The sequence below is a fragment of the Brachypodium distachyon genome, chromosome 3 (assembly GCF_000005505.3).
Source record: "Brachypodium distachyon strain Bd21 chromosome 3, Brachypodium_distachyon_v3.0, whole genome shotgun sequence".
Classification (NCBI taxonomy): domain Eukaryota; kingdom Viridiplantae; phylum Streptophyta; class Magnoliopsida; order Poales; family Poaceae; genus Brachypodium; species Brachypodium distachyon.
Genome location: NC_016133.3, coordinates 55,912,295 through 55,930,698, shown reverse-complemented (window position 1 = coordinate 55,930,698; position 18,404 = coordinate 55,912,295). Strand labels below are relative to the sequence as shown.

General features: G+C 46.7%; 6 protein-coding genes across 6 annotated transcripts; all 6 read left to right on the top strand.

The window, feature by feature from the left end:
• The first annotated feature begins 169 nt into the window (after window positions 1-169).
• Window positions 170-1,205, top strand: LOC100830438 (E3 ubiquitin-protein ligase EL5). Its single transcript, XM_003572931.4, has one exon. The coding sequence runs from the start codon at window positions 437-439 to the stop codon at window positions 941-943; it is 507 nt and encodes a 168-aa protein (XP_003572979.2). The 5' UTR covers window positions 170-436; the 3' UTR covers window positions 944-1,205.
• Window positions 1,206-2,128: 923 nt separating this feature from the next.
• LOC100830123 (E3 ubiquitin-protein ligase EL5) lies at window positions 2,129-3,038 on the top strand. Its single transcript, XM_003572930.2, has one exon. It carries the CDS (start codon window positions 2,307-2,309, stop codon window positions 2,766-2,768), a length of 462 nt encoding a protein of 153 aa, XP_003572978.1. The 5' UTR covers window positions 2,129-2,306; the 3' UTR covers window positions 2,769-3,038.
• Window positions 3,039-4,685: 1,647 nt separating this feature from the next.
• On the top strand, window positions 4,686-5,272 carry LOC100829816 (RING-H2 finger protein ATL14). The gene has a single exon (XM_003572929.2). The coding sequence runs from the start codon at window positions 4,796-4,798 to the stop codon at window positions 5,240-5,242; it is 447 nt and encodes a 148-aa protein (XP_003572977.1). The 5' UTR covers window positions 4,686-4,795; the 3' UTR covers window positions 5,243-5,272.
• A 1,025-nt stretch (window positions 5,273-6,297) lies between these two features.
• LOC100822335 lies at window positions 6,298-6,825 on the top strand. Its single transcript, XM_024461789.1, has one exon. The coding sequence runs from the start codon at window positions 6,385-6,387 to the stop codon at window positions 6,691-6,693; it is 309 nt and encodes a 102-aa protein (XP_024317557.1). The 5' UTR covers window positions 6,298-6,384; the 3' UTR covers window positions 6,694-6,825.
• A 2,514-nt stretch (window positions 6,826-9,339) lies between these two features.
• LOC100822031 (electron transfer flavoprotein subunit beta, mitochondrial) lies at window positions 9,340-11,714 on the top strand. Its single transcript, XM_003570399.4, has 4 exons — window positions 9,340-9,883; window positions 10,429-10,509; window positions 11,038-11,132; window positions 11,319-11,714. Exons 1-4 carry the CDS (start codon window positions 9,518-9,520, stop codon window positions 11,542-11,544), a joined length of 768 nt encoding a protein of 255 aa, XP_003570447.1. The 5' UTR covers window positions 9,340-9,517; the 3' UTR covers window positions 11,545-11,714.
• Window positions 11,715-12,046: 332 nt separating this feature from the next.
• Window positions 12,047-12,657, top strand: LOC106866560. Its single transcript, XM_014901430.2, has one exon. It carries the CDS (start codon window positions 12,174-12,176, stop codon window positions 12,402-12,404), a length of 231 nt encoding a protein of 76 aa, XP_014756916.1. The 5' UTR covers window positions 12,047-12,173; the 3' UTR covers window positions 12,405-12,657.
• Window positions 12,658-18,404: the final 5,747 nt, after the last annotated feature.

The following is an 18,404-nucleotide window of genomic DNA, read 5'->3' as shown; positions in this document are numbered from 1 at the left end:
GCCAGGGCCTCGGCTGCAAGGCTGTACGTGCTACTTTGTCAAACTTCAGCATTATCTCGTCAAATTTGCTGATCAAAGCCTTCTCTCGGCTTGATAGCGTGTGGGTATTTCTCGTGGTTAAACAATAAAACAGATGACTAGATGAGTGCCCGTCCGTACATGATGCGTACTTGTAGTACTTCTATCCAGCAACCCGGAAAATGTCAGAGTAATCCTGCATTTTTTTTCCGATTAACTGTATAGGACAAAAAAGCACACATGATGGATATTTGCACAAGTACAGATTGACTGCTACTGGCCTGTTGCAAAAATACAACTGCTCTAACCTGCTCTTAAGCTCGTCCAATTACACCCCTCACTGCAAAGTCAAAAGTCAGAAATCTGCGGGTGCTAGGCTACTAGGCTAGTTCCCCTCTTACTGCCGTGTGCTGTGTGCATGCGAGCGCGCGAGGTAGCAGCTGGGCTGATAGCGCACGCCATTCCGGGGGCGGCGACCATGGCCACGGGGATCATCCCCACCGTCCTGCTCGCGGCGGGCGTCACGCTGATGGTGCTCGTCCACATCCTCGTGATCTTCTGGGCGCTGCGGCGGGGCTTCATCGAGCGCCGCCTCTCCCGAGTCCGCGTCGGGGAAGGGGGGCAGGACGCGGAGGAGGCAGGAGCTGGCCTTACGGAGGAAGAGGTAGGCGAGCTGCCTTGCCACGATTTCAAGCCGGATCAACTGGCCGCTGGCGAAGGCGGTGCCGGCGAGTGCGCGGTGTGCCTGGAGGCGTTGAGGGACGGGGAGCGGTGCGCGGTGCTGCCGCGGTGCGGGCACGGGTTCCACGCCGAGTGCGTGGGCTCGTGGCTGCGCAAGAGCCGCCTGTGCCCCGTCTGCCGCGCCGAGGTCGTCGCCGGCAGCCCGCGGAAGGAGGCCGGCGCCATGGCTGCCGAGGTCGTCTGATCGCTGCTGGTTGATCGGTAGCGGGAGGACTTGAACGCAGTGTCAGGTGCTTCCTTTTTTGTTGGTTTTGCATTGTGGGTTTGTAGCTAGTGTGTACATGGTTCGTGGACGAGTAGAAACGTTTTGCATCTGTGATGTACGGAATACTACTCCGTATTTAAGTGTTGGGTAGTTCTTGTTGATTTATAAAAAGATCTCATTTTGTAAATGCCATGTTGATGTAGATGCTCATATCGCTCTTTGTCTTTTTCTTTTTTGCAAATATCGTTGCGCGAATTTTGTAACTGAGCATTGTGAGTTTGCAAAATGTTTCAAGACCACGAGCCCGTTTTTCCTGAAACCAAGGCAAAAAAATAAGCAAGTGTAAAATATAAATGAGAGGAAATTGAGAAAAAGTGGGTACAAACATGACTACTCTCATGGCATGATTGAACTCAAATGTTTGCCCTTCGGAGGCTCAAGCGAAAACCTCGGCCTTAGCATAGTCAGTGGCAGAGCCAGGATATCATCAAGGTAAGGACTGGTGCTCCAAATAACTAAAGTTAGCAAGCAAGACCGAGGCCAAATCATGAAATCATCATATTTATCAAAGAAAAAAGTTTCTACGTCCCAAGCCGCGGCCGGGGCTGCCTGGCGCCTGTCTCTGCCCCTGAGCATTGCGGGGACATTATGGAAGACTCTGGCATCCCACTCATTTCAGAGCTCCCATGACAAAAGCATGAAGCATTGGCCTTCCTTCGATGCCCCAAAAACCGTTCCTTCAAGTTACTCACACTGATCTAGAGTTATGTCCACAAGATCTAACCAAGATACACTAGAGGACCAAACACGACGCTAAAAACAGCAGTTGAAGAGAAGATATGCGACGGACTCCGGCCCTCTCTTGCAAAGCTAACAAAGTGTGGAGATTTGCCACCCGGCCTCTCCGTTGGAGCTGGCCGGCCATCCAAACTAATTTGGATCACAAACCATGCTAAGAATTTGCATCGACATGGTGGCTCCAGCAAGTTGTGCATTGTATGCCGCCGTAAGGTTTCCATGAGATGTCGTTCGGTGTCTGCTCGTCAGCTCGTTGCGGTGAGGGAGACGAATTCCTGCAGGTGTACATAGTTTGGCATAAAAAAAAAACAGATGATGGATATTTGCACAAGCACACAGGTTGACTTCAACTTGCATGATGCAAAAATGCAACCTCTCTAACCTGGCGCCCTCTAACCTACTCTAAGCTTGTCCAATAACACCTCTCACTGAAAAGTCAAAGGTCAGAGCTCATTCAATAGACTGCTAGTCCCCGTACATCCTAAGCGTGCGGCAGCCTCCGCACACAGCCGATCGAGGTGTCTCCGGTCGGCCGGCGTGCACCATGGCAACAGGGATCCTCTCCACCGTCCTGCTGGTCGCCGGCGTCACGCTGATCGTGCTCGTCAACATCCTCGTGGTCGTGTGGGTGCTGCGGCGGGGCTTCATCGCGCGCCGCCTCTCCCGCGTCGGGGAGCGCGCGGATCAGGAGGGAGGCGCCGTGGGGGGGCTTACGGAGGAAGAGGTCGGCGAGCTGCCTTGCCGCGATTTCAAGCCGGATCAACTGGCCGCTGGCGAATTAGGCGGCGGCGAGTGCGCGGTGTGCCTGGAGGCGTTGAAGGACGGGGAGCGGTGCGCGGTGCTGCCGCGGTGCGGGCACGGGTTCCACGCCGACTGCGTGGGCTCGTGGCTGCGCAAGAGCCGTCTGTGCCCCGTCTGCCGCGCCGAGGTCGCCGCCGGCAGCCCGCGGAAGGAGGCCGGCGCCGTGGCTGCCCATGACGCCGAGGCCGCCGTGGAGGTTGTCTGATGATCGCTGTGCTTGTTGATCGATAGCATGCATGCAGTCCCCGGAGAGTGTCAGGTGCTGCTTCGTTCTTCTTTTCTTTTTGGGTTTTCACCGTGAGTTTGTAGCTAGTGTGTAGTTTTTGTTGATTTACAAAGAGATCTCATTTGTAAATGGTATGTTGGTATAGATGCTCTTGTTGCTCTCTGTCTAAAAGAAAAATACAAATATTGTTACACGAACTTTGTAACTGAACATTGTAACAGACATCTAAAAAGAAACTTTGTAACTGAACATTGTGAGTTTGCGATATGTTTGAGAGCCATCAGCCCATTTTTCTTTCTTTCTGAAACGGAAGCAAAAGCTTTTCATTGAGTAAACCTGAGTAAAAAGTATACATGAGGGGAAAATGAGAAAAAGTGGGTACAAACGCGACTACTCTCGCAGTCCTGCGGCATGATCGAACTCAAATGCTTTGCTCGGCGGAGGTCCAAGCGGAAGCGTCAGCCTTAGTTCCTATTGATGATGGCGGCGAGCACAGTGAAGACATTACGAAAGACCGGCATTCCGTTTGTCCAAAGCTCCGGTGACACAACCATGGTAGGCGAAGCATTGGCCTTCGTTCAATGGCCCCCAACCGTTCCTTTGCGGAACGGAAGTCCCCTTAATGATATAGATTTATGTCCACAAGACCGAACCAATGTATGGTGCAACGTCAAACATGATGCGAAAAATGGCACTTGAAGAGAAGATGTGTGACGGACTCTTGCTCTATCTTGCGAAGGTGACAAAGGCCACAGTTTGGCCACCCTCTGTGTTGGAGAACTTTGCATTATAAGCCGCCAAGTAGGATTCCGAGTGCGCAAGGTTCCATGAGATGCCATCAACATAACTGAAGCGCTTGAGACCGATGCCAAATCACATTTGCTAGAAAAGAGCAGCAGCTTCTAACATAGCAAGATCCAAAACAGCACCATTGCCATAGAGGCTTCTAGATCCGATGAACAGACGTGTTGCATGCCGGAAGGCACTTTTCACTATGGCACGTTGACCGGAGAACATCCACGTGCTTTCTTGGATCTTGACGTGTCGCATCCCACCAATGAAATCCGGAGAGAGCACCAGAACCACCACCGTCGAACCGCAAAATCTGTTCTGTTACCACCATCTTTCCCGTCCACTGGCACAACTGCAGAATGCAACAACAACTAGCGACACGAAGAATAACAAGTCTCAGCACCATCTTGTTGCATTTGGAAATAATTTGATTCGACCATTTCATCCGTTTGTAATAATTTGATTCGTCCAATTCGTCCGTATGTAATAATTTGATTTGATTTTAATTCGACTTCACTAAATGTGCAGACAAGAACCAAGTTTCCAGATAAATGTTAACTATAACTAAACTAGTCTTAAACAACATGCGAGACGGCCAGCATTTGATTTCAGCAGAGTGTGCAGCACATATTATCTCGTGGCATATTCCATAGTTCAAAAAACTGAACCCAACACCACGGCCTCCGCTGTGCAAGGCTGTGCTACTTGTTATATCGTCAAGTATGCTGATCCAAGTCCTCTCTCCCCTTGATAGCGTGTAGGGATTTCTCGTGGTTAAAGAATACTGCTAATTATAACCAGTAACCCCGGGGGCATTCCTCCTTTTCGAAAAATAAAAATAAAAATGACCAGTAACCAAGATAGAGTGTCCGTCCGTACGTGAAGTGTACTTGTACTTGTATCCGGCAATCTGAAAATGCCAGAGTAATCGTACATGACCTTGTCAATCGTCAAGAAGACAGATGAAGGATATACTATGCAACAAATACAGGTTGACTGCCACTCGCATGTTGCAAAAATGCAACTTCTCTAACCTGCTCTCAAGCCTGTCCAATAACACTCCTCCCTGCAAAGTCAAAAGTCAGAGCCCACTCAAAAGTCAGAACTTAGAAACCTGCGGGTGCTAGTTAGTTAGTTCCTCGTACATCCAAAGCGTACGGCAGCTCCTCCACACACAGGCAGGCACACATCCAAGGTGTTTCTCGCGCACGACCATGGCAACAGGGATCCTCTCCACCGTGCTGCTCGTCGCCGGCGTCGCGCTGATGGTGCTCGTCCACGTGCTCGTGGTCGTGTGGGTGCTGAGGCGGGGCTTCTCCGAGAGCCGCCGCCTCTCCCGCGTCGTCGGGGAGCACGCGGATCAGGAGGCAGGAGACGCGGGCCTTACGGAGGAAGAGGTCGGCGAGCTTCCTTGCCACGATTTCAAGGCGGAACTGGCCGGAGAAGAAGGCGGCGATTGCGCGGTGTGCCTGGAGGCGTTGAGGGACGGGGAGCGGTGCGTGGTGCTGCCGCGGTGCGGGCACGGGTTCCACGCCGAGTGCGTGGGCTCGTGGCTGCGCAAGAGCCGCCTGTGCCCCGTCTGCCGCGACGAGGTGATCGTCGCGGGCCCGCGGAAGGAGGCCGGCGCCGATGGTGCCGAGGTCGCCGTGGAGCTCGTCTGATCTCTGCTAGTTCTTTTTTTTTCTTTTTTTTTTGAGCCGTGATCGCTGTTAGCTGGTTGATCGCTAGCATGCAGCGTCGGGAGGTTCTGAATGCAGTGTCAGGTGCTTCCCTTTTTGTTGGTTTTGCGTATATTGTGGGTTTGGAGCTAGCTAGTGTGTACATGGATCGTGTCATGTGTAATTCTTGCTGATTTGTAAATGCTAGTAGCATGTTAATATAGATGTTCTTATTGCTCTGTGTAAACAATCATAACTGTGTCGCGCGAAATTTTGGGACTGAACATCGTGAGTTGGCAATATGTTTTGAGAGCAGTTCGTCAATCCCTGTATATGGCCGTATTGTGTTTTTTCCATTTCCAGAAGGGAAGGAAAGGTTGATGCTACAATGACAAGGCCGTGCATATAGTCTGCCAAAAGAAAATGTGTGATTGGTGGGATCATGCGTCACTTATTACTGTAGGTTTTATTTCGAATCCAGACAAATCGGTTACAGTAAAAACTTGGCATCATATGCTTCGGTCCATTCAGTGCAGGATTACGAATTCATCCAAAACGTACAAAAATTGGTTCAACTGCCATCAGCGTCGAGATCCGAACAGGACGTCGCTGGTGCGCTTCCCGCTACAACCAGGCGGCGTCCCCAAAAAAAAAACCCAACGAAAAACCGTACGAGGTGCAGCGATCGATGTTGGTGGTCGCATTTCACAGAATTCGATTCGGGCATGTGTATTAGTACCCGAATTTGAGGATCGGCCCGAATATATCCTCGTGAGCGATATTCGTTTCATGATTCATCCTACCAGAACGAGATAAGCAGTTAAACACAGACAGCATTTTTAGGGGGAAAAAAAGGTTCATCAGTAATCAGAAAATCGATTCGTTTTTTTCCTTTTTTTTGTTGAGAATATTCGTTTTTTTTCCTGCGGGGAGAAGATTCAAGATTTATTCGTTAGTGTTCAGTGGGCCGCTTTGATGGGCCGAAAGGAGCTCCCTTCGACTCGCTGCTTCACTCCGGCAGTCCGGCTACAGAAAACCCTCGCTTCGCCACACCATAGGCGACGGCCGCCAACCGTCCAGCCCTCGCCGCCATCCCTCCATTCTCCCTCCACGTCTCCCCCCCACCCCCCCACTCCCCACCTCCAATGGCGCAATCGACGCTCCAAGCCCCAGCGCCGGAGCAGCTGACCCTCGACGAGCTCCTCGAGGAGATATTCCTCCGCCTTCCCACGGCCGCCGACCTCGCCCGCGCAGCAATGGCCTGCGTCTCCTTCCGCCGCGTCATCGCCGGCCACCGCTTCCTCCGCCGCTTCCGTGTTCTCCAACCACCGCCTCTCCTAGGTATGCTCGAAGGCATCATTAATCTCCCGTTCCGGCCGGCCCTGCCGCCCCACCCCTCCGCTGCCGCCGCCCGCGCCTTCGCCGACGCAGATCCCGACTTGCTGTGCGACTAACTCCCCTCCCGCGACTGCTTTCTTATGACTGACGTTCGCGACGGCCGCGTCCTCCTTGCCGGCGGCACCGAGAGAGGCTGCTTCCTTGACGGCGGCTTCCTAAGGCATTTCGCTGTCTGCGACCCATTGCACCGCCGCTACCTTATGCTGCCTGTCATCCCGGATGACCTAGCAGCGTTACTCGATCAACGAGAAAAAGAAAAAAAGGCCATTTCGATTACTTCCTTGCACCTCCCGCCAAGGATGAGGATGACCTGTCCTTCAGAGTGATGTGCTTGGCGCGGTGCACAACCAAGCTGGTCCTCTTCGTGTTCTCCCGAGGTGCCGGACAATGGCGTGCTGTTCCATATGATGGCTGGATCAGTTTAATGACAGGAGAGGACAACCCTGCTTCAGGTTCTGAGTTGTACTTGTATTGGGCCTCAGAACGCTACTATTGTCGTAGACGGTTTTATTGGGCAGTTGAACCGCAGGGCAAATTGCTGATGCTCCACACGGACACGATGGGGTTCTCTGCTATCAATCTACCCCCTTACCCCCGGGCCGAAGAGGTTACGATGACCTTTGCAGAGACCGCGGAAGGAAAGTTTGGGATGTTTACTATCGAGGATGACGGTAATTTTGGTGACCTTTGCTATCACCTTTGGTGTGGCACATTGCGGAAGGCTAGGGACGGGACAACCCGGTGGCAATCCAACGCGAGAATCCCTTTGCCCTTGAAGCATCGCTTTAGATTCTTGGGTATAGCTGGGGGATACCTGCTCCTACAAGTGATCCCAAAAGGCACTGTGCCGGAGGGTTTAGAAATGGAGTGTCTTTCACTGAATCTTCAGACTCTTCAGCTTGAGCGGTTCTGTGGCACTAGGGAAATGATTTGGGATGCCAGCCTGTATGCTGGATTCCCACCATCCTTGTCTGCACCAACAATTTGATACGGTAAGCTTGCTCGCAGTCTTTCCTTATTTGTACTTTGCGTTGCAGTATGATAAGTCTATTTGTTTGTGCTTTGTGATTGTACTTATTAGTGATGATGTCTATGTGCTAAACTGAAATGTTCACTCATCGGTACAAATTTGCAGTCTATAACTGCGTATGAACCCTCTGACTGGACACCAATTCTGGCAGGAAGTTAGTCCAGTTAAATGCTTGAGATCCACGTCAAGAGGACGGTTTTCCACAAATTCCAAGGGGATGAAAACAAATTTGAATTTCGGAAGTTCATCGCCACAAATGCAAGGGAGACGCAGTCTTTGCTGGTTGTTCCACACGAAGTAAAGTTTTCTTTGACAGTGTTCACCGTTTCGAGTACGGGCCTCTAAAGTGTTGCTGGTGTCGCCTGAAGTGAATTATGTTTGGACCTTCTTCAAGTTATTTGATAAGTATCTCTGTGGACCCATGGTAGTATATGTAAGTAAGAGTTAAAGCGAGCAGAACTAGTGATGTAGTGTAATTCATCATGTGTGTTATCTACTTGTCTGTTACGTAATGTCCATGTGTTAGTGACGACTCCCTCCGAATCCTAATTTAGGATCAGAGTAATTAACAACGCCCGCTTTGCAGCATGTCTGGGGTGCCATTTTCCATGCTTTGGTCTGCTTATGCAGAATGTCACTCCGGCAAGCTGGTTTATTATCATAAGACGGTCAGAGTAAGCTGGATATGGTGCTTCTGAATATTGCACACCTGCTTTGCATCATGTCCGATGTTGCCATTTTCTGTACTTATGTAGAGTGGCCAGAGTATACTGGCTTGGCGGGCGGTACATTTCTCCCTACTAGTCTACTGCCAGGCCTGGTTCCTGAGTCCTGACGGGCACGAAGACGGACGTGGCCCTGGAGATAGTTGCAGAGGCTGCGCTTCACCCTCCCGACGCCGCTCATCTTGTACCCGCCGAACGGGATGGCAGCGTCCGGCGCGTCGTAGCAGTTGTTGATCCACACCGTCCCCACCCGCAGCGTCAGTGTTGGCCGTGTCCAGGCTTCCAGTGAACACCCCGGCCGCCAGCCCGTAGCTCGTCGCGTTCGCCCCAGACTTGACGTAACTCAGGGTCTTGTTGAATTGATCCGTCGGGAACGTCTTTCCTGCAGAAGCGTGCACACTGATTGACTCATTGACTGCTGCTGACCGTATTTCTTTGTTGCGGGAGGTGATTCAGGGCGGTTTATGCGAATAATGTACCAGAGCTGCATCCACTTAGCGGCCGTTGATCAAGAGCTGCGTGCTTTGGTCGGCGTTGGCCGCCGGTGCATTGCTGCACCTGTGAAGGGCTCCTGGCAACCGGTGCCGTGCATTTCCTGTGGACGCAGAGCACGTTCAGTGCTAGTACAACATATTTCTGAACCATGTGTATCACAAAATTGCAATAATTTTCTGAACTACGTGTACTCAATTACTGTACTGCAGTAAAATTAGCAAATATATTGCGTGACAGTTTTGAACTGTTTCGTGAATAAACTAGAGCCTAAGCAACGGAGAGCATGAAACTCGTTTGCTGATGCATGAAAGGGTGTGATCTTCTCAACGGATAGCATGAAACTCGTGACACTGAATTTGGAAATAAACAGAGAAAACAAAGCGTATTGTGCACGACCCAACCACCTTTTGGTATGGTCGACAATTTCGGACAGACGGAGAAGGGGCGAATGGGCGATTTGTGGGTGAGGACTGACGAAATGATGAGTCAGAAGAAGTGAGACACTCAAACTCGCAACTCCCCTGCTCTGCTTTGCTGCTGTGCCTGCTTCAGTTTCGCAGTGACTCAGTGAGGGGGGGACGAGACCAAGACGGCATCGGCATAGCCTCGCCCGACGCCGACGCCGACGCCATGAAGATCCTGGTGGCCGTGAAACGGGTGGTCGACTACGCCGTCAAGGTGCGCGTGAAGCCGGACCGGACGGCCGTGGACACGGCCAGCGCCAAGATGTCCATGAACCCCTTCTGCGAGATCGCCGTCGAGGAGGCGCTCCGGCTCCGCGAGGCCGGGGCCGCCGCCGAGGTCGTCGCCGCAACCGTCGGCCCCGCCGCCTCCGCCGACACGCTCCGCACCGCGCTCGCCATGGGCGCCGACCGCGCCGTCCACGTCCTCCACGACCCGGACCCCGCGCGCCCGCTCCTCCCGCTCGCCGTCGCCAAGATCCTCCGCGCCCTCGCCATCCAGGAGAACCCCGGCCTCTTCATCCTCGGCAAGCAGGTACCCGCTGCTGCCCCGTCCTGGATTGGTCTTGATTCATTCACTTTTAACTCTGAAGATGTTCAAAACAGAACAGTTTTCTGAGGAGTATTAGCAGAGTACTACTTGTCCACCTGTTCATTTGTCAGGGTAACAGGGAAATAAATCGCATTACATCAAATGTGGTTGTCAGACATTTGTAAACCACTCTATTGCTCAAATTATAGTGTCACTCCCGTTTAAGAGATATTAGGATGATGAAATTTATAGGTCGAATGTTTTTGTGGTTACGTGAAGAGCATGGATGCCCACATGTTCTTTCTTCCTGTTGACTAAGTTGCTTACTTTGTTGGATCTCATGGAACAACAGCTGTTTGTTTGGCATGTTTGCAACTTCCTTTCTCTAAGCATCCACCTTTAAGATCAGGAACTCTACTGCCATGTTTTGTCACAAAGAATGATAGCAAAGGGGAAATAAGAAAAAAAATATGTTAAGAAAGCTTACCTTTGGAGTATATCTGTTCATACTTCATAATCGTAGTTTCTATGTGCTTTTGTAATTACAGGCAATTGATGATGATTGCAACCAAACAGGGCAAATGCTAGCTGGATTACTCAACTGGCCTCAGGGAACCTTTGCATCTAAGGTTTGTTGTTATTTGTGCTTTTCAGTAATGTCACCTACAATGTGGTCATGCATAGAGTTTTTGTTATTTCGCACGGTCCTTTCAGGCCTAATCTTTTGATACTCACTCGAAATAAGCAACACCACTGTAGTCAGCATTTGTCCCAATTTGATGACTAACTGGTGTTTGTTATGAATTTTACTTGCATTGATTCTTGAAAGAAGTTTTCTTGAGCAAGGAAAGAAACCGTTGTCAGAGTTTTCAAGTCCTTATTTGACCACCCACCCCCCACCCCCAGTTCCATAGAAACATTATTTTCGTTTGGACCAACATCTGGTTTCCTCGTTTCTGGCCAAACAAGGTGAAGCCACAATGGAAGCAAATCTGAGGAAATTCTCCCCTTAAAATAGCCAAAAAAATATTCTTGGCCATTTCTTTTATTGTACTATACTGCTATGCTCAAATATTTGTTGGCAGATTTCTATGCCAGTACTTCTCAAGATTTCGTGTAACAGAAAATTGTAGTTAAATGTGCTGTTTTATTGTCAGGTGATAGTTGACAAGGAGAAGCAAACAGCTACTGTTGAGAGAGAGGTCGATGGTGGAATTGAAACAATCTGCTTGGATTTACCTGCAGTGATTACGTAGGTTTCACATAACATGTCTGCATATCTTATTTTCATTAGATTTCTCATTTGTCATAGAAGCATAGTACTCCACCTTGTTTGATGAATGAACCACAGACCCTTCACACTCGCAAGCTACAGTTCAGTCCCCATTTTTGTGACTTCCATCTGAAGTAATCATATACCATGGTTTCTGTTATGCAGCACTGATTTGAGACTGAACCAGCCACGGTATGCGACGCTGCCAAACATAATGAAGGCGAAATCGAAGGTGATCAAGAAAGTCACACCTGCAGAGCTGAATGTAGATATCAGATCAGATATGGAGGTGGTTCAGGTGGATGAACCGCCAAAGAGGAAAGCCGGGGTCATTCTCTCTTCGGTCGATGAGCTCCTTGATAAATTGAAAAACGAAGCCCGTGTCTTGTAACTAATTCACACATGTACATTGAAATAAGGTGTAACTCCAAATGCTCATATCATTTGCAAACGAAAATAAGGAGAAGATTCTTTACCAATGGAGATGCTAATCCAGATATGTCCAGTCCCTGTATCTCAATGCTTATCTGCTGCTGAATTGGCTCATATACTGAATTGTTTTGTCTTCGTTTTATTTCTGAGGGAAACTGGCTTGATGTGTTTCTGCGCTTATAGATAGGTTGTGAATATGTACTGTAGTGCGACTAAGCTTATACTCAGTCATGTTGGCACAAGAATTTTCAAAAATCAAAACGAGTCTCATGCTTTGTTTCAGAAAAGGTCTCTTGTAATTAATAGAAGAATTGTATGGCAAGGCACAATTTTAGCACTGACAATAAGCTGTTGGTATTAATAGGAGAAAATCAACTTTGAAAAAAACAGGGAAACCGTGGACTCTCCCAGAATAAAAATAAAAATAGAAAAACGTGTGGACGACTAAGTAAAACGGAAGCACGCAACTGGCTGGATCTGGCATTTGCGTCTGAGTTGAGTCGTCTTTGCCTTCGCCTAGTCGCCTCCTCGTCTGTGACCAAACCCTAGCCAATCGCCGCCCTCTTCGGCGCCGCCGACGACAGAGCCATGGAGAGCTGGGCGAGCTGGTTCGGCACGGGCGTCACCTCTGCCTTCTTCGCCTCCCTCGAGCGCTGCTCCTGCATCAACCTCTCCACCGACGACGACGACGACGACGAAGCCGCCGCCGAGGCCCACGACCGCCCCCTCATGCTCGCCCCCCCCACCTCCGACAACCACCAGGACGCCGCCGCCGCCGATGGCAACAAGGTGGAGGACCCTCCTCTTCCACCCGTATGACTGTCGAATTCGCTCGTGCGCTTACGGCTTACTGTTCCATCTGTGTTGTGGAGGCTCGTCTCTGTTGTGTGTTTCTGATCTGATGAACTGGTGGTGTTCGTGGCCGAATAAATCGTGTCCTTTTAGTTGATATCCATGTTTAATTGGTTCTATGTGCCTATGACTGTTCCTGTGAATATTGTGCCGTCGTGTTATTTCGTAGCGGATCTCGCTATATATATTAGTTAATTGCTATCTTGTGACTATCTTGCAATTATGCACTGAACATATTTGCTCGTGGTACTACTTGATACTACAATGAACGAACTGTTGAGTTATCAATCTATCACCACATCCATTCGATCAAGTGGTATGTGTAATTGGGTTAGCCTTGGCCATTTTAGGATTTGCCAAGAACTGAGTACATTGTCGATAAAATCAGGCAAACACCCTGTTCTCTGCCGTACTTACAAATCATTTATACGATCAGCTCAACAATTTGAGCAAGTTCTGTATAAACTACTCAATTCAGGATCTTCTTAGTTGTAAGACAGTTTTGAAATTACTTTTGCATTTTGATTTTTCTCCTTATGAAAAACAATAGGGAAGTTATTGGTAGTAGACAATACTAGATAGGAGTATGTATTTAGATTAGTGAATTAGCGAATAAAATCTTCCTTGCGAAAAAGTTAACCTGCGTGTTATCTGAGATAATCTCTGTTAAGCATTGTTTAGATAGGAACTGATTTTCTGGTTGCTTTTAATTTCAGCCATATTGCTGATCACCGTGAGTTATGATGCACTAACCTTTTTGTCCTTTGCTGGGCTTAGTGTTATTGTATGAGACATTGAACTATATTAGGTATATATTTTACTTTGATTTCTTTCTGCCTTTCTTAACTTGCAACTGACGTGTTGCACCCATTAGCATGCACAAAGATGATAGACAATATTGATCAAGTTCTGTATAAACTACCCAATCCAGTATTTTGTAGCTGTTAGACAATTTTGAAATTATGTAGTACATTTGAATTTTGATTTCCTCAGAAAAAACAGTAGATAAGTTATTGATAGACAATAGTATTTAGATTAGCGAATAAAATCTTCCTCGCAAAAAAGGAAACCTGTGAGTTATCTGAGTTCATCTTTGTTAAACATTGGTTAGATAGGAACTGATTTTCTGGCCTGCTTTTAATTTCAGTCCTTTTGGTGATCACCGGAGTTATAAAGTGATAACCATTTTGTTCTATGCTGGGCTTAGTGCAACTACCATTGTATGAGACATTGAACTATATTAGGTTTATATTTTACTTTTATTTCTTTCTGCTTTTGCTCAACTTGCAACGACATGTTGCACCCATTAGCGTTCAAAAGGTGAATCAACGACATGTTTTTTATACCAAATGATACCCCGCGCGTTGCGGCAGGATTTTATGCCTAACCTTTAAAGAGACGCATGCATTGCAAAAAAACAAAAAACAAATATGAATTATTAAGGATTGAAAAGATTATTATAAACATTTTAAATGATGGCTTTTTGAAAGAATAAGAAATCAATAGTACAAACAAAACAGAACAAACGAGATTGGTGTATCACTAAGTTATATCTTGCCTGCAAATTTCCAATGGATGCTTTTGTCTTCATTATTCTGAAGAAAGCAACGATTAGAAGTTAGAATCAGCAAGCTATATGATAGTGTCTTTCTTGTACATTGATCGCATGATTCATGCAGCTAGCAGCCTACGATTTTTTTATTTATCATTTGCAGTTAGTACTTTAGCCTCGCACGACTAAAATATAACCACTGTTTGCTAGACGTAGGAGACGCCTCTTCATATTATATTTACCATATGTACGAAGGAAACTTGTCTATATGTACATGCAACATCTGATTTTGATTAAATGGCGTCTGAATTTCATCCGAGAAACTTGTATCTGCACAAACAAAAAGAACTAATAAAGCAAATCATAGATGAATAATAAATCTTGGGATCGATTTCAATCTTCATAAATTAAAACAACAAATCACAGTTTGAAAAATTGTTTACTGAACGTGTCCGCGACTCCGCGTCACCTCATGGCGGCACATCACCGCCGGCCGCGAGCCAGCCAAGCTCCTGCCTTCTCCTCTACCATGTCCCCCTCCCGCTCCTTTCACCTGTCTCCCTCCCCCTTCCCTCGCACGACACCGATGTCCATTGCTGCCGATGTATCTAACGCGACTCGATCTCCCACGTTCTCCTCTTCCCCATGTCTCCCTCCTGCTTCCCCTCACCCCGCCACAATGTCAACAACCCTGATGTTAGGGAATCTGGCGGTGGTGTCCCTCCACCTCTCCGTCGGAGCAGCGCCTTTAGAGGTGTGGTGCCGTGGGGCTGCGACACCGTCGTCTCTACATTGGTTTAGAGGAGAAACTTTCAACGTGGGAATGATGGAGGAGTGGCAAAAGCTCAAATTGACGCGCTCAGGATCGGTTTTTTATAGGCCGAGGAGGGAGATCGAGGGGTGGATGCTGACGACCGGCATTCCGGCCGTGTGGTTGGAATTGGAAGATGAGAAGGGGAACGAAAGATTCATGAGCAGAATCGGTTCACGGGGAGATGGGGATTAATTTTTCAGTTTTAGGAGTACTTCAGATAGAAACAGTTGAAATCGAGAGAATCGACAGGAGATCAACCATCGGCAGTGCTGTGTCTGTTCAGGAAGAACGACCGAACGGAGGAGGAAGACGGGCAGGCGCGCTCGTGCTGGGCTGCGTGCCTCGGCCGGGAGATGGGCCAAGAGAGAGAGGGTGCGGCCCAAGAGAAGCCCTGGCAGCAGAAAGCCCATGTCACGGGAATAGCCCCGTAGAGCGGGACTGGAGTCGCTGGGAAAGGATGACGTGGAAGGAAGAAATTCAGTAGTAGTGGGGTTGCTGAGGTGGCAGGTTGCTGAGCTGGATAGGCTAGTGGGGTTGCTGAGCTGGATATGGTACATGTTGAGAGAAATATGTTAGTGGGGATCCCCTATTTAGTACATAAGATAATATTTGTGCACTTTTCACCGAGTAGAGAACTTATTTTCAATTGATTATACGCCTTCTGCAAAATTTTAAGAACCGTGCATGTGGGTGCTCTTGTTTTAGTATCTCCGTTATATATTTCTCTTAGTAATAGTTGTTTTGGTTTTAGTTGGTTGACAACTTGCTGTTTTAGTGCAATCTTTCGCTTCTATTTGTATTGGAGTTGTCCCAGTTCTGAATTTTTTCTTTTTAAATTTACAGGACGTCAGATAACACTTCACCCGTCAGGTAATGTCCATGTCGAGTATCCAGATATGTTCTTTGCTTTATCTTTATCCGTTTTAGGCTGAAACACACTTTTCCTGTTCTTTTCAAGCCCTTTTTGTGACATGCCTTTTCCTGGTCCCTATCAAGCTTGATTTTGGTTTTGAAACTTTGTTCTTGTTTCAGTCTTCGTGAATGAAGAAGTCGCTTTTCCTCCTTGTAAGACAAGCACAAAATCTGAAGCAATGAGACCAGCCGCAATGAGAAAAGGAGGAATTTTTGGGGATATCACTATTGTTTATGGGTCATTTGTAAATGGTCGCCTCGAGTTCTGAGTGGGTGCTATTGCTGAGAACCTTCGATGACATGCATCATGCTTTAGTAATCAAAACATGTTGCCGCTTTGATGTCCTTTTGATCTCTTTTATTACTGGGTTTTATTTGATATTCTGATGCATATGATCTAATTGATACTAAGATTTATATAAATTGTCCTGGTTAAATCATCTGAGAATTAAGCCCTAAATTCTGAATGGTCTCGTATCAGGCAAAATTCGGTCATTGTAAATACGAGCTTAAATTTGAATCGAGTGGCTCCACAGTTGTCCCTACCTATTGAACTTGTAACATCTTTAGTGGGCTATACTTGTAGCTTTGAAAACAATTCTCAGCTGAATAATACATAAAGGTGTCTGGCCATATATGTGATAATAACTTTTTTTTGAATACATATTTGTTAGAATCTCGAGTTTTTCATGCAAACTTAATACTTTAATATATGTTGTTAATTATGAAATTTTTTGGTGTACAATAGAAAGAACTTTTTAAGAAATATATGCCTTAGACTTTTCTTACATCGCAATGCTTGTTAATATGCAAATTTTCTCTTGTTCTTTGGGCTTCCATCAATTGGTAGGACTATATATTGTCCGATGGAATAAGTATTTCATCTATTTTCAAAATATCTTACTCTGTATGATCTTTATTTTGTTGGAAGCTGCTCGAGTTATTAGATCCCATAATGTCAAGTTTGGAAGCACCACGCGGCACTGATTCGGGTACTATATATGTAAGTCAATTGCACCGCATGGTCAGGGCAAACCCGCCAACTTGGAGCTTGGCAAGCTCCTCGACAGCGGCGTCTTCAAAGTTGACTGCCATGCCTAGCATCACCAACACAAAAAGGGCCACCCTAGCGTTGTTTTCTGGAAGACCCTTTCCGCCTCCAATGGCGATGATGATAGGGTTGTTGATCTTTGGGCTTTTTTTTTTAGAATTTTTTGCAATGTCAATTTTCTTTCCTAAACGGGAGCAGTAACGAAACTGAGATTGCATATCAACTAGTAAGATGTCCGTGCGTTGCTACGGAACAAAAAAATTATGTCATAAACACGTCAAGCTAGACAGAAGATTTGGACATCAAGTAAAAAGTTAACAATCTGTTGGTACAAATATTTAAATTACAGAATGTTTAGCCCACAAAGTTCATCACCGGCATACTCGGTTCTGCTAAATCTTGAAAAAAAAACCCTCCAACATGTGTGTAGTACAAACACAAAATTTGTCCCAGATTCTAATTGAGCAAAAGCGTCACCTTTGTACAGAAATTGCGTAACCAAACAAATCATGTGCAGTCGTAAAAAAAACCAATTTGTGTGCTTCAAATGTCGCACTGGATAAAATGAAAGATTATTTTACAAGAACATGAAGAACACCATGGCTGGATCTTGACGGCAGCAGAGGAGGAGCGACATCGGGCAGGGGTAACATGGACCAAACTACCATTCGCCATTGAAAATTTGATCAAAATATATGTTCGCCTCTTATAACAAAAATTTCTGTTAATCTTTTGACATGGATGAATTGCTAATAAAAAATCTTCCCAAATAATTAGCATAAAGTAATTCGCAAGCGAAAAAATAAATGTGTCTTTTCTTGTAGATTCATGTGAGAATCCCGAAAATAAAATCAACACAAATATATGAACATATACGGAAATTATTCAATGTCCTCCGCCACTTCCACGTAGTGCGTGGCCCGCGGTGTCGTCGGGAAATCCACCGGCGCTAAGATACTCCCTCCGTTTCTAAATTCTTGTCGAAATATTACATGTATCTGGACGCTTTTTAGGAATAGATATATCCATTTTTGGACAAATTTGAGACAAGAATTTAGGAACGGAGGGAGTACTTAGTAACTTGCCGAGAAATGAATCATTTTCGATTCATGCAAACACCATTATTTATTGATTCCAATCAAGAAAAATGAAGCACAGCAACAGCAATTACTAACTCACTGGAGCTAAATCGATGGATTATTTTATCAGTAAAATGGCACTCCAACAATCCTGCTAGGTTCCTTATCCAAGAAAACTTATATGTTAATATAGTAACATATATAAGGAGGAGGAAAAAATTGCATCTAGCGAACTGACCAACATCATCAGGCTTTAGGCCATAACAAATGCACTGCATGAAGGATTCAGAAGTTTTAGAATATCACAACGATACATGTAATGGCAGTTTCATTGCATCTGTTTAGGTCTTGGCTCCCATGCAAAATAAAGGAAGCCCACAAACAGCAAGATGACAATTCAAGAAAAACTTACGAGTAAAGTTTCCTTAAGACATTTCAGCAAACACCTTTCACATCATAGATCTTGGCCGCATAATACCACAATCTCAATCCTGCATTAATCTTGCAAAATACAAATATCAATCACTACATCTCAATCATCAATTGATATAACATGGGA